The 15,234-nt window shown below is 35.2% G+C and overlaps 1 protein-coding gene across 9 annotated transcripts in view; it reads left to right on the top strand.

Annotated features, from left to right (window-relative positions):
• Positions 1–15,234, top strand: part of OVCH2 (ovochymase 2) — a 60,274-nt gene that overhangs the window by 40,267 nt on the left and 4,773 nt on the right. For 3 of the 9 annotated variants that reach the window (XM_032194070.1, XM_032194071.1, XM_032194074.1), the window contains 16 exons: positions 4,106–4,205; positions 4,739–4,848; positions 5,525–5,616; positions 6,787–6,959; positions 7,140–7,235; positions 7,815–7,966; positions 8,626–8,821; positions 10,028–10,051; positions 11,472–11,562; positions 11,664–11,797; positions 12,239–12,379; positions 12,613–12,743; positions 13,125–13,218; positions 14,037–14,168; positions 14,569–14,649; positions 14,991–15,177. In XM_032194070.1, coding sequence (XP_032049961.1) covers positions 4,115–4,205; positions 4,739–4,848; positions 5,525–5,616; positions 6,787–6,959; positions 7,140–7,235; positions 7,815–7,966; positions 8,626–8,821; positions 10,028–10,051; positions 11,472–11,562; positions 11,664–11,797; positions 12,239–12,379; positions 12,613–12,743; positions 13,125–13,218; positions 14,037–14,168; positions 14,569–14,649; positions 14,991–15,177 — 1,925 coding nt within the window. In that variant the 5' untranslated portion in view covers positions 4,106–4,114. Of the gene's footprint in view, positions 1–2,445; positions 2,637–4,105; positions 4,206–4,738; positions 4,849–5,524; positions 5,617–6,786; positions 6,960–7,139; positions 7,236–7,814; positions 7,967–8,625; positions 8,822–10,027; positions 10,052–10,904; positions 10,970–11,471; positions 11,563–11,643; positions 11,798–12,238; positions 12,380–12,612; positions 12,744–13,124; positions 13,219–14,036; positions 14,169–14,568; positions 14,650–14,990; positions 15,178–15,234 lie in introns of those variants that run through there. The other 6 variants (XM_032194075.1, XM_032194076.1, XM_032194077.1 and 3 more) reach the window with 6 other exon arrangements.

Genomic DNA, 15,234 nt, shown 5'->3' with positions numbered 1-15,234 from the left:
ACTCTAAGTCTGATTTCAGGACAATATCATGTCTAAAGTCCAATCTGGCTTCAGTTTCGTGGTTGGTTTAGGTATTCTTAATTATGGAGGTTGCAATCAAAAGCAGAGGTTGCAATCAAAAAGAATGAACTGATCTGTTTAATGTATGCATTCATTCCTCCTCCTTTGCGTTGGCACAAGCATTCAATTTTTGAGTAACAGATTTAATCAAGAAGCCAATCCAGCTATAAAATCAAATCCAGCTACATTAAAAAAAAGAATATTCAGCTCTCCTCACATCCTGACCATAACTGGGGCTAGTGAAAGGCGAATAGTAGTAAGAGTGGCTTTTTTTAAGATTGGCACAGCTGTCTTTTTGGTAGCAGCCTGAACTTGGGTTGGTTTAAAGCAACTGAACCTACAAGCACAAAGGGAACATACTTATCACTTGTGAAGAATTTGCCTTGTGTGTTTTTAACAGTTTGTTCTTCGTAGAGTAGCAATCCATCATCAGCGCTGTTTTTGTTAATAGATTCAGAATGGTCAGAATGGTCCTTGCTGAACACTTTTATCTCTGGTCATTTTTAATAAATATTTATTTGCTGAATTTTCAGTCAAAATCTGTCTTCCTAAAAATGTTCTAACTGAAAAAACATGGGTATAAATCTTTCTGGAAAATGAGTTGATAGCATTATGAGCATTATTTAGCAAAATTTTAGTTTGTTGATCTTTTCAGCAATGTTTGCCAAGCTTAGCTATAATCATAAACCATAAAATAGCTGAACTAGGAGCTGCAGGATTGATGTGGGAATATTGAGGTGAAACTCTGTGGTTTGTAGTATGCAGGAGGTCAAACAAATTTATTGAATTATCTCTGCTGGTCTAAAAGTACACAAATCCCAGCCATGTAAATCCCGGCTGAAGGTATAAAAATATGGCAGAGTAGCATGGTTCTGCTCTGAGATGAAACATAATTTGCAGAGGCAGAGGAGAAAATATGTTTGTGAGTAGATGAATTATTGAATATTTTTGACTCTAGGAATGGATGATTTCAAGGAGGGAACTCCTCCAGCTTTTCAATACACTGCTCTCTGAAGTAAGATGAAGGTTTTGTCTGAAAAAAGTGAACAAAAAGTTAACCATTCATGTGTGCGGTTCGTTTTTATGCTCATTAAAAATGAAGTGACTGTTTTTTGTGCTGGTTACATGTGGTGTCTTTTATATGTATCTAAATTACTTTTACTTTGGGAAGATGTTAGGCAATAATGGAATAATGAAAGTTAAACTTGATTTTGTTGTTACATCAGACTGAAGCATGATTTGAATCAAGTAATTGGAATTACAGTAGGCTAAAATTGCTGAAAAATGAGTTTGGAAAGTTGAAATACATTTATTTCCTATTAAACCTTAATTAAAATATTTGGTTCTGTTTTCAGTTAAGAACTACTGGATTCATAAGTGTAATACACAAATGATAACATTTATGAAAGTTAATATTTAATATTTAAACCATATTTTCAAAATACAGAATTGTTCATTTTATCAAACAAGTTTTCCAGTTTTCAGGCAGTGACCTTGCAAACAGTTCAGATGATCGGTGACCCTTAAAAGCACAAGCCAGTGTTTTCAAAACAAAACAACAAATCTCCTATTTATAGCAATTGCTGAGCAATTGCTGCTTATGTTACCATCCTCATCCTCCATCCTTCACTCCTCATCTCTTCTCTTAAACTTCATGTTGTCACTGTTATTTTCCACCTTTCTTCTTAGATGGATGGAACAACATGAAACAACTTTTCTAGTCAGGCTAGAATAATTTCTGAAATTTATGTATTTACATTTTTCAGTCTGGTCGTGTCAGTGGTCCACTGACCTTAACTGAACAGCAGCATTCATTCTCTCCTACCAGCCCCAACCACCCCCCAGACCAGAAGAACTGAGCAACCATGCTGGAAGGTTTTGATGATGAATGTTATCTATATTATTTTCCTTCTTCCAGTCTTAAACTTATTTGTACTTTTTTTGTTTAATAACCTGATAGGAAGAAGTAGCTATATACGTTTCTACAGCATTAAGCATCCTATGGAGGATAAAATGTTTGTAAATCAAACGTACAGCAAAAGAAGAGACAGAACAGACAATGTTATTGATTCGTGCTGTTATTCTGTGGCTAGGGACTGGATCTACCTGCTAAAATGGGGATCAAATATAGATTTTAAGCACAAAGTAATTTTGGAAAACAGGTGATTTAGTGGCTTTGACTGGTCTTACTTTGAAGATACAGGATGCTAATGGGGTATGTAGCTAGCTCTGCACTGGAATTTGGAGCACATGTGTGGATGGAGATGAAGTCTGAGATCTGACCTTTCCTGTTCTTTCAGGAATGATGCTGGTGGTGCTGCCTGCCAAAGCCACAAGTTTTAGGAGCATCAGCAGCTAGCCAGTGAGAAAAGTAGATAAAATCATTGGTGCCTCTGTCCGTGCACACAATGTAACAGCGTCAGAAGGAGAAAGATAAATCAGTAGTGAATGAGGAAAACAAAGAATAGTTAGACGAGAAAGGCTGCACTCCTGTTTTGTCATCCCAGACGAAGGGCAGGTTGTACAGAACATGCCATTCTGTGCTTTGTCTTTCTGACCTTTTTGGCTGCTGCACAGTAAGTGTTGCTTCGCTGTCATGAATTTGAAATGAGCTGATTGTTTCTGGGTATAAGATAGTTTTCTTTGGGAGACAGAGCAGAGTCAAAAAATGTAAGTCTTCTCCGTTCGGATGATAACTACAAAAAGAGAAGCTGTTTCATTACTGTTGTAAATTATGTTAAAAGCAGATATATCTTGCTTTTTCCTGTTGGCATCTTGAAAAAATAGTTTTTTTAATAGGTTATGTCTATGAAACTGTTCAGAATTGAAATGCATATTAGCATGCATGTATTGTTCACCTTGTATCTCTCTGTCTTCAAAGTTTAATGCATCTCTCATGTAAAAATTATGTTTCTTGTGGGATAGTTTAAGGTGAAAATATGGAATCATTTTTTTCAAAGACAGGGAAAGCTGAGGATCTCAATCAGTTAAGCCGCGGGGGGGGGGGGGGGAACAACAACTATCCTTTTCCCTGTCTTGTATAAATTTTTATTTATTCCCAGGTATAAATATCCTTTTCCCTTTCTGGCATAAGTGAAACTTATTGCTTCTGTCATCTAGAGTTAGTTCTGCTGATTCTCTCGATGTTTTTAATGTCTTTCTTGGTGCTTATATTTTTCATATGGATTTAAGATTGTTTGGATAATATTTTGATTGTAATTACCACTTCATTCAGTCATTTCTAAGGCAGTACCTTCTAAAAATGATGAGATAAAAGTTTTAAGTGGTGAATTCACAGGGTAATTTAACTTACGGTTTCTGTTTTGTGAAATTTCTTAATTTAGCTGCTGTGTTCTTTATTTAGGATTCAAATATCCTTCTAAGAGACTCACACTTAAATTGTTTTTAAAAATGGAGCTTAGCCATCGAAGTGACTGGTGCTCCTGACTGCAAAAAAGCTGAAATTATTTTTAAAAAGCTGAGCCCTGTCTTCCTTAATTGCTTTTAAAAATGGGTTGACAACACCAGTTCTTTGGAAGAATGATGCTTTGACGCAGGGAGCTATCTTTGTCACATACAACACAGCATACTGTCAACAAAGTGATAATCTCTTGGTATGTTTCTGAGGTCTTTGAAACTGGCTAAATATAAAATATACAGGAAGTATAAAGTATTGCCTGTTCAAGAGATGTAGAAATTGTCAGTGCAAATAGCAACTGATATTTTATTCAGGTGTGTTCTATGTGCAAATTAGCCTGGGTAAGTGTTGATAGAAGAGTGTGCAATGGTAACTTCTGGTTCTGTCATTTTGCTTTAAAAAAAAAAAGTTCTGGGGGGATTTCAGCTACTATTTTACAGCAAATGCCAGTATTGAATTATAAAAGAATCATGCTCTGGTAAATTTGGAAAACATATTTGTACAGTTAAGTGCTCTATGTCTGGATTAATGAGTAACTTCTACTTCAATTAGTTGTTCTCCTGCGGTGTAATAGTTGGGCTTCTTTTTCTCTATAAAAACTCTCCTTGTTTTCATTTCATCACTTAGCACCCCAAGATGCACGTTCTCCCTGGTAAGCTGCCAGTACTCCTGATGGGGATAGTTTGTATTACAGAATTTCATGTTGTACCATTCGTTCTTCAGAAAGGTAGGATCAAAATTTCACATCTAACTTTAAGAGTTTTCTAAATACTAAAGCTTTTGTTCATACCCAGTGAAAAGCAAAGAAGTTTTTATTCTTATGCAGCTTTTGTCAGATTCCTTAATGATTCAGTATGAATAAAATTAAATAAATGCGATTTATAACTAAGTAAATAAAATTAAGTACTCTCAAAGTAGCAGCGAGTTAATGAAGGTCCTGGTTTAGCATGTTACCCTTGAGCTGCAAACAAAATACAGTGAGTCTTCTCTTACATTCTTGTATCTTACAATCCAGAGCACACTTCTTTTTGGCACAATTAATGATTGTAATTGTTCCATTTCCTTCATTAAGATTTACTAATTTGTGTAATTGTACACAAATGTACATTAGTGTACAATTGTACATTTGTGTACAAAATGTACACATTGTACATTAGTGCCTCTGTGCCAGGCCATGCCTTCCAATTTTAATCTGCTAAAAAGTAGAAAAACATTAACCCAAAATAAATCATTCCTTCTTTTTCCCCTTCTATTTCTCAGATCCTAAGTGTGGGCAGAAAGTTCATGAGACAAATCCATGGAGTTACCTTAACCTTTTCACTCGGATTGTTGGGGGAAGCCAGGTGAAACAAGGCTCACATCCATGGCAGGTTTGCACAAGCATATGTTGTTTTATCTTCAGAACAAAGTCATTTCTTTCTTCATATTCATAGAAATGACAAAAGAAGACTGGTATACTTTGTGCTTACTGACACTTAATGACATATTGTTGAGCTCCACCTTACATTTATGAAAAGCGGTAAAGCAGGCTGAGAGGACATGAATCTGTCCTGCTCTCTAAGAAACCTTTGTGTATTGTTTATCATTAATTCTGAAAGAGCATCTTTAGATTAGTCTATGTAAAGATGCATGGGTGAAACTGCTTAGAAATAGGATTACCCCAAAACCCATAAACATTGTCAGGCATCATGGATTTGCACTTTGGAAGATAGGGTACCTCATGATGCTTGTGGTGATTTAAGCTTACAAACTGAATAAAGGTTATGGAAATAGATGTCAAGGGCTCTGCGGTGCTCCCAGTGACCTACAAAGGAAAAATTCTTGACTAGCCAGTAGCTTTTACAGCATGCTGAATAAGTCAGTGAATTGGCATTTTTTATATGTAAGATGCTTTTATCGAGGTATCAAGTCATAGACAACGAAAACAGCAAGGTTTAACATCTCTTAGTCTCAAGGAAAGTAGGAATACTGTGAAAGCATCTTTGCTTGAAGTGCAGCATGTACCTTAGCTATCTGAATCTGCAAAGTCTTCTTTATGTGATACAGGTTTCCTTGAAACGAAGGCAGAAGCATTTCTGTGGAGGCACCATTGTTTCTGCTCAGTGGGTGGTCACAGCAGCTCACTGTATCTTAGAAAGGTATGGATGTGATATTTCAGGAGCATTTTGCAGGTGCAGAAAAACATTGTGTGTGCTGTGGCATCTTTCTTTGGAGATTACTTCCAGGTACTGCTCTTCCACCAATATTTTCTATCTTTTAACAAGAAGGGAGAGGGAAAAAAAAAAAAAGACAAACAAAACCTTTGAACGTTTCAAAACTAAGAATAAAATAGCCATACAAAGTGAGATGAAGACTGACTTTCAAGTAGGTAAAGAGTAGGTAAAAATCTGTTATGGATATAACCTAATTATAATTATCAGGTGATTGCAATATTTTTTTTTTTCCAGAAGTAGTATCTAGCACCAGAGGTGAAATTAAATGGTGAATGGACGCAGTACTTACTTATTGCATGCTGATGACATTAATGACATTCAGCCTTAGTTAAAAAACAAAAACAAAACACAAGGTTTCAGTCCTGATTCTGTTGTGGCTTCAAAGAGATTTTGAGATTCTACATTCTAATTCCCTGGCAGTTAATACTGAATCTTTGTACTAAAGGATCACTTAGAATTTTACATTTGATCTGAAATAGTATGTGACCACATCTTGGTTAAATTAGCTATAACTAACTAAAGAAGAACTGGCAGTACCTGAATCAGCACAAAGCCTTCTGACACAAAAGTAATACATCAAGTTGGTGCATAAATCTGAAGCAGAATAGCAAGTTCATCATGATTGTTTTTTTTTGTTTGTTTGTTTTTGTTTCCTTGCTGTACATTTTGATTCAGTACTAGGAATCCCAAAGCAGGATTCACTACGTTTTAAGGCATAAACAGGGAATGCTAAAGAAGTGGTTTTTTTTTTTTTTTTTTTTTTTTTTTTTGTACTTCCCTATACTTAAATTTTCCATTCTCTGAAAATTCAGTGTGATCAAACATTTTTAAACACAAGAATAGGAGCTGGTTCTTTAGCGAACCACTTAAGCACAGTCAGGGGTGTAGCAAAATGTATTTCTCTCGGTCCTTTTATTTCTCAATTTCTACTGTTGGGCATGCATATTGACTGTAGATGTCAATGTAAATGCTTTAAAATCTGAAGATGAAAGGTATTAAGTATCAGTAGTAATAACTTCTCTGTTTGTAAACAACTACATTTTTACTTTCATTTTGAATATTCTGTAGTTGAATTTTTATTTTACTCTTTTGCAGGAACATACTCGAGTATTTGAATGTCACTGCAGGAGAGCATGATTTGAGGATCAGGGAGAATGGAGAGCAGACACTCCCTGTTAAATATGTCATTAAGCACCCAAACTTTGACCCCAGAAGGCCGATGAACTACGACATTGCCCTTCTGAAGCTAGATGGAGCCTTCAACTTCAGTAAGACCATAGTTAAATATGGAAAATGTGAAGATGAAAAAGCAAGAATAAATTGTCAAATACCTAATTAATATTTCAGACACCACAAAAATAATTAGAGAACTAGACAAAAAATAAAGTACTTTTTTGTTAATGCTTTTTCAAATATTTATCAAGAAACTTCATGTCCATGTGTGGCAGGTTCATCAGTTTTGCCAGCATGTCTTCCTGATCCAGGTGAGAAGTTTGAAGCAGGATATATCTGTACTACTTGTGGCTGGGGACGTTTAAATGAGAGTAAGTCACTGGAATTGTTCTTAAACATTCTAGTTTTATTGACACTGGCTGTGTCAGTCTTTACTTCCTTTGCTCATCCTTCTCTTGCCAATGGGAAAGGACTTGTATAGCAACTTTGTATCTGTGTAGCAGGTAGTTATTTTCAGATGAGCAAACATTCTCTTACCATATTGTTTGGTTTCAGATATTTACTTGAAAATTATGTCTGTCCCAACATGCAGTGTTAGCTTATTTCTGAAGCTAAGAGCTTCTTTGCATAGGCTATAGATAGCCCAGAAGAAATGATAATGTGGTCATAAGAACTGTAATCTCAAAATGGGATCTTTGCCAGCTTTTATGTCTACCTGTGAATTACCTCGATGGATCACTAGAGTACATGGACCCGTATTTCATGTTGGAGACACTTTGAAGTTTATTCAAGTAAAATTGCCTATGTATGCAAAACTGGATGTTTATCAAAATATGCTTGTAAACATAAAATGGCCCAGAGCAAGTTTCCAATTGTTTTTGTTTGTGTATTAGCAGTGACATTAAGTTCATCTCTCAACATTTCTTATGAACAGTTTTTTTGTGTTTCAGATGGAGTACTCCCTCAAGTTTTATATGAAGTCAATCTACCAATTCTGAATAGGAAGGAATGTTCAAGAGCATTGTCATCTTTAAAGAAGCCCATCCAAGGTGACACTATAATGTGTGCTGGATTTCCAGATGGAGGAAAAGATGCCTGTCAGGTCAGCTGAACAGAGGGCATTGTCTACTTACAAGTATTTCTCTGATGCTCAAGGCTCTGTGCACATAAATGAATAAATACACTGCACATAGTGATATTTGGAGTGTATTTCTTTTGATGTGGGAATTCTTGGAAAAGTTCTGTATGGAGGAATGCTATTAATTGCATGATTCTATTTTAATTATTGTGTGAATTGCATGATAAGTGTCTGACAGCAATTTCACAGTGTATCCCAGTGCAGTAATGCATAGAGCTTTCTAACTTTAGAAAACTTGATAAACATTGATTAGTGAATGCAGCTAACATAGTATGGAGGAAGTTAGAAAGTTTTGCCTTGGAAGAAAGTGAGATAAAATTGATTGTTGCTTATCATGTAAAAAAAAAAAAAAAAAAAAAAAGTTCTTCACTCTCTTTTTCATGCTGGAGCACAGCAGATGTGCGCTTCAGAGTGAATTAATCTCTCCCCATCTTCAAAATCCTACCTACTATGTCTTTTTTTTTTTCTTTTTTTGCCTTTTTTTTTTTTTTTATGGAAACTACTATTTTGTTTTGTGGCAGGTTTATTAGTATGATTAAAAAAAGGCAACTCAAATTCTTAGAGGCTTGCTCAGTGGTTGGTGTGCATGCACTTTAAGCTATGGGTTCTGGGGGTTCTTACAGGGAGACTCAGGGGGCCCTCTTTTGTGCCAACGTAAGCACGGTGTGTGGATTCTCGCTGGTGTGGTCTCCTGGGGGATGGGATGTGCTCGTGGCTGGATAGATAATGAGAAGAAGAAATATTATGAAAGAGGATCACCAGGAATATTCACAGACCTCAGTGCAGTACTTTCGTGGATTCAAGAAAATATGAGTGCTGGTATTAAGTCTCCACAGTAATTTCTCTTTGTGAAAACTTTTCTGTCTCATAACAACATTTCATTTATCTTTTTCAAGATAGAGTACTAATATTATCCCATTATTCCTGTCAAAGTATTATAGCTTTTCACAATGCCTTTAAGTAGATGGTACTGATTGGTAATTGCCAAAACCAAACTGAGATTATTGTAAACAATTATTTCTCTTCCACTTTGTCTTTTACCTGGATTATATATATATTTATTTATTTAGTATTACTTATTCATGTATTACCTTTAAGGAGGATCCTTTTATCCAGCTAGCCAGTTAGCCTGGTATTTTTGGTTTTAAGTGGAAATTTAACCAGTTGAAAGTCTCTGAAATTCCATATGCACCTCTTTGAAGTTGCTTATCATTTTTCTCAGCTAAAATGTGTTTATTGGGCATTTGACTGGATGGGAAAAAGTCATGGTCTCAGAAGCATTTCTGCTTACTCTGCCCAAAAGGCTACATGTCCTCTGTACAATGGAGCAGCATGAAAATTATCAACCACTTCCAAAGCCATGCAGATGGAGATATAAATAACATCATGTCTAGGTGTTAATGTCACTCAGAGCATTAAGAGTCTGAATTAATATTTTCTTCCAGTTTGAGCTATGTTCTTTTAAAGATAAAGGTGATTGTAATAAAATGTATGTGGAGAATTGGAAAACTGAGGAGGTGTGTTTGAGAGGTTTTGTTAGTCAATGCTTTAAAAAAAATGATGAGGAAAAAAAATAAAAATTTCCTAGATTCACTTGCCACTCTTTTACACTGTTGCACTGGTGCAAAGAATCTGGAGTGTAACTGCTGTCAGGCTCAATGTCTCTGTGTCCCTGATGTGGTGGAAGCAGTTGGATTCTGCTTCCCTGAAATGTATCATATCTACTCAAAACAGAGAGAGAGTGCTGCTCAGATTGAGCAGTAGCCTATCAATATGTGGTTAATTCTAGCAGTGGTTGCTCTAGAATTGTTTATTCTGAAATTAGCATTGCATGAACTTGCAATTTTGTTTTAGTTCCAAGTCTAATTTACTGTAGGCAATATGTCCCCAGGAAGCATTCAAATTTGTGTCAGTGCTAGCTGTATAAACTTACTATTTCACACTGTTAAAAATAGAATGTATGTCGTGAATACAAAACTACACTAATATATTCTTCTTTTTTTCACCCCCTTCCTCCCTTATGAGACCTGAAAATGAAAAGTTCTACACGTGAGTACAGTATTTTTTCAGAATCTTTTATCTGTGTTAGAGCATAACCAACCTGCTCCCTGAATAGTCTGATATATAATCCGTGAAGGAAGAAACATATTTATAGCATGACTCATCAATGCACTTTAAAATGTATACTTTAAAAATACACTTTTTTCTTCTGACTCAATTAAAAAACAAACAAACAAAAACAAACAAAAAACAACTTATGTAGGATACTACTTATGTGCTGGTGACTTCAGAAAGGAATTTCCCTTAAGACAGCTACGTATGAAAAGCAATACCTTTTTTTGAAATGTAAATAGGATTAATGGGAAAAATATAGAACAGAGCCTCAAGTAATTCAAGAAATCCAGTTAGTGAGGTTGATTCTGTATAATAATATAGATTCTAAGCAGGAAGTATGAGATAAATTGATAGTATTTCTGAGCAGTTTATGATGAATCTACTTGTCTGATGTCCATTTCTGTGAATAAAATATAAAAAACAAAATCAAAAGCAAAAATAACTAAAAAAGGAAATATGATATAATTTGTTTTACAACTGAAGTTTTATTTTGATTTTGGTATGTTTATGGGTTTTTTTGGGCACGGTTCAACTACATACCATTTCACATAAGGATAATAGTAACTCCTGTGAACTAGATCATAGAATTTCAGTTTTTACTATCTAGAAATTTCTCAGATGACAAATGACACAGTCAGTTTGCATAGACTTGTTTATACCAATGAGCATTGGGTGTTTGTCTTTTTAAAATTTTTTACTGGTCTTCCTAGGACAATTTAGGTAAGATAATCGTTAAATTAAATAAATATTTTTTTTTTTTTTTTTTTTTTTTTTTTTTTCCATGAAGTGTTGATAAATGTCTTACTAGCTTACCTTGGCAAGGAGAAAGAAAGGCAAGAGGAGACAATTTTTGTAAGTAGTTATAGTTTGCAGCAGTAGCTATCTCAACAGAAAATCTTTTGCTTCTTCCAATACCATGTTGTACTGTTACAGAAGTTTCCTGCTGTAATATAGCTAGGAACATTATTATAAATGGACAGCAATGAATACTTATGTCTTGTGATATGCATTTTTTGTCCCTGAAAAATACTTCAACCAAAATCTTAATTTAGCAAATAGTTTATTCAAGGTAAAAAGCAAGCACTGCCATTTTTACAGTAAAATATGATAGGGCACTGGCAGTGCTTGGTTTTTGCCTTCAAATTCTGTGCTTTAAAAATGGCTTGCTGTAATTTTAAATAAAAGAAGGAAGACAGGAAAGACCCAGCATCATTCTGCCATCAGTTACAAGTTACAACATCAGTTACAGTTACAACATCAGTTACAAGTTACTGCTGAGCAGTCTTGAGTCTCACAATAGTCTCAGATAATTGCAAATGTATTCTTCCTATTTTGTTTTTACTCTGCAATGCAGCATTTTGTGGTGTTCAAGATGGCAAACTCCCAGACAGTGAAGGAGAATTACATTTTCCTGGAAGTCTCAAACAGTTCTATCAAAACCACCAGTGAGTAGACAAATGGAAACCTTGCCCAGAAACTCTTCCTGGTACCTGTGTGGTTGTTTTTCATTGTAGTTTTGACAACAGGAACAAATCTATCATTCCAGATTGTGTGTATGGACTCTACTTGTACCGGAAGGAAATTATATATTGCTTCATTTTTCCCACTTTGATATAGAACCAGAAACATTTTGTGACTTTGATTCTTTATCAGTATATTCAAAAGACAACAGACTTCTTGGTGAGTTACTGTCCTCTTGTTCTTTGAAATAATCTGTTAGCATAACCTTTTGTTCTAAAGGTAACCAAACCTAGAGAGGACATTGCAGTTGATGATGTTTTACTCATGTTTTCATAATGAACACATTGTGACATGTGATCTGAACTAAATGATGAGAGGTTATGAGGGGAAAAGAATGGAAGAATACCTGTTAGGGAGCTGTGTCAGCATGTGAATTGATGGTGTCAAGGATTTTCAATTTTTAATATTTTAATTCTACTTTTAATATTTTTATTTTCTTTTATTTGGACTAATGGATTAGTAGTGAATAGAGGGGATTGGGTAGGCAATTTCCTTTTCATCTTTGTTTTTTTATAGCCAGGTACAAAAAATAGTACCTCAAAGTTTTCTCAAGTGACTAAATATTTTGAACTATGATTACTATCTGATATCTTGTTACAGGAAAATTCTGTGGAGGAGATCTTCCATTACCTATTTTGATTGGCTCCAATAGTATAAGGCTGAAATTTGTTTCTGACAGCAAGGATTATGGAACTGGTTTTTCCATGATGTATAAAGCTCTTACACCACATATACTTCCTAGTAAGTCTAAGTCTAGTAATATACCTGTCTGTGCTCTTGGGCGGTTGCCTGAAAAAATAAACTGGAGGAGAACACAGAAGAAGTTAGCTTGCTGCTCTTTTTCTGTTTTCTTTCTCAATTGTGTGAAAGCACCATGAGAGGTTTTCTGGATTTTATTTTTATTTTTTTTCCAAATGATTTAAGAGGTGCCTCCTTTTTTTTTTTTTTTTTTTTTTTTTTATATTGATTTCCAGATTCTGGCTGTGAGTCCATAGCCATCCTTTTTGAAGAAGGAGTGTTACAAAGCATGCACTATCCAGAACAGTACAGTAATCTGGCAGACTGTCAATGGATTATTTGTGCACCAGAGGACCATGTAATCAAGGTATAATATGAGTGCTTCTTGTGTCTACAGAATGGAAGCGGGTAACATTTAGTAGACACAAAAGCGTGCTGCTAAGGACAAACAAGATCTAGCAACATAACCTTGAATAATGCTGCTGGATACAGTTAAGAGAAATTGCTTTCCATCCCAAAAGCCAGATAGGTTTTGATTTCTCCTTTAGGTTAATAGTAAAATAGGATTTTCTGGTTTATCATGTGTCATCTTATTTTGACACATTTTTCTATGAAATTTAATATGACGTGTCACTTGTTAGAGGTCTGAATGACCCTAAAATAATCTTTGAGACTATTAAAGATGTTTTTGTAGATAATTGAATTTTAATTTGTGAATTTAACAATATTTTTTTTCTTTAATGTAAAGCTTACATACAAATCTTTTGAAGTAGAAGAGAGTGAAGATTGCTCTTACGATGCTGTGACTGTATATGAAGATGTGGGAAAAGAGGAGGAAATTGGTTTGACTTTTGATTTTCAACATATTTTGGGGATGAACTATCAGTCCTATGATTTTCAGTAGCTCTGTTTTACAGTGTAAAACCAAGTTCAACATTAGAATCTTGGGTGATGTTGAAGGTACCAGTTTGAGTACCATGAAAATACATGTATTGGTTCTTCTGTTCCACTTGTTGAGGCAAAAAGACATCTAATAACTATTTGGTGTATTTAAGTTCTATATGGAATGAAATCTGAATTCATGTAAATGAAGAGAAGAATTTAGGACAATAATTTGTTTTTATAGTAATTATGTTGGTCAGATCAGGAACAGAAAGCAACCCATGGGTTTCAGAGTCCAGTTTTTCTTCACTCCAGATGTGCATTCATGTTATTCTTACCACCCTGATAGAGATTCCCCTGGCTTATATCAAAAGAAAGGAAGACCTGTGCCAATCGAATCTTTTCAACACTAATTAATGCTGTTGCTTAGATTAGCACTGGCAGATGTTAGTGCTGAAACAGCAGTAAGGAAACCAATTTTCCAGTGTGTTCTATATGTAATGGCAACCTAAGAGCGTGAGTGCTGCAATAGTATCTTGCACAATGATACATGATTCTCCTTGCTCTTACGAGATAATTACTAAACAGACTGACAAGAATAATAGAATTGTCCTTCAGCCTCAGTCTGGTTATCTATTTCTCTCTTGTGTATAGTTCTTTTTTTATTATTATTTTTTAACCTTCCTATGTGGCAGCTGGAATGCACAGACTGTTGAAAGAGATAAGGATGAAAAACTACCTTCTAATCTGCTGTGAACATCTGCTTTCTGATCTTTAGCTAAGTCTTGTGGATTTGACCTACCAGCACCTGTTTTAAGCTCCTCTGCTCTGATGCTTGTTGTCTTTCACTCTGATGAAACAAAGACCTTTGAAGGATTCAAAGCTACAATCTCTTTTGTTCATGTAACAGGTAATAGAAGTAACTTGGGAGACTGCCTCACTGGGGCAGCACAAAGGGCTCTGCACTGAATCTGGATATTCAGAATGATTTTGTTCTAGGAGATTTTCACATAATACATAGTTTCAGTGAAAAATAGTATGAACCTATTGAGACATTGAACAAATGACTTATTGAGCAGGTAAAGAGAAACAATGGATCTCCCCCAAACCTCAGGGTTTTGTTTTGTGTAAAAGTATTTTGGTACATTTTAAATGATACTTTAGTACCATGTGAATATGTAATAACACAGGCCCCTGCTGTAGAAATCTATTCCTTCTACAAAAATGATAATAGGGAAATAAAAATAATTTTGAAATAAAAGTATCATTCAAGACAACCCACTAACACATTTGTTATTTTCATTTGCTAGATTTAGATACTCTGAATTCAACTAGTGAAGAAGTTTTTGAAGATATGGATACGACTGTAGAAGAAATACAGGTTACAACAGGTATGTCAACCTGAGGTATATTTTCTTCATGGGAATGTGGAGTACCTCTAGGACTGAAATGGTGTTTTCTCCAAATATTTAATGGCTGCATTCTGAGTTGTCCTAAGATTTTTTCCTTAGGATGTGTTGTGGAAATAAAAGATGAATAGTAAGATTTCTATGTTTTAGCTTTTGAATAATAGAAGACATTTTTTGCTTGTTTCCTTCATCTTCTTAAGTCACTTAGAGCAATACACTGTCATTTTTACAGCCTGTCAGTCAGTTTTACAGCCTGTCAGTCAGTTTTACACCCTGCATCTTGGAAAATAATTGCAAAGAGTATAGGGTCTTTTCTGTTTCAGATGATACTTGTGGAGTGCCTTCAAATCAGCCCAGGTTCATCTTCAGTAGGATAATTGGAGGTGAAGAAGCAGTACCATACTCATGGCCTTGGCAGGTCAGCATACAAATTTCGAATGAGCATATCTGTGGAGGAGCTGTCCTTGCCAAAGAATGGGTTGTCACAGCTGCTCATTGCTTTAATTCTAAGTAAGTACACTGGGATGAACCCTCTGCTGTGAATATCTGCGATTGCACAGTGCATCT

Source organism: Aythya fuligula, chromosome 10 (assembly GCF_009819795.1).
Source record: "Aythya fuligula isolate bAytFul2 chromosome 10, bAytFul2.pri, whole genome shotgun sequence".
In the NCBI taxonomy this organism is placed as follows: Eukaryota; Metazoa; Chordata; class Aves; order Anseriformes; family Anatidae; genus Aythya; species Aythya fuligula.
This window is presented reverse-complemented; position numbering and strand designations above follow the sequence as displayed.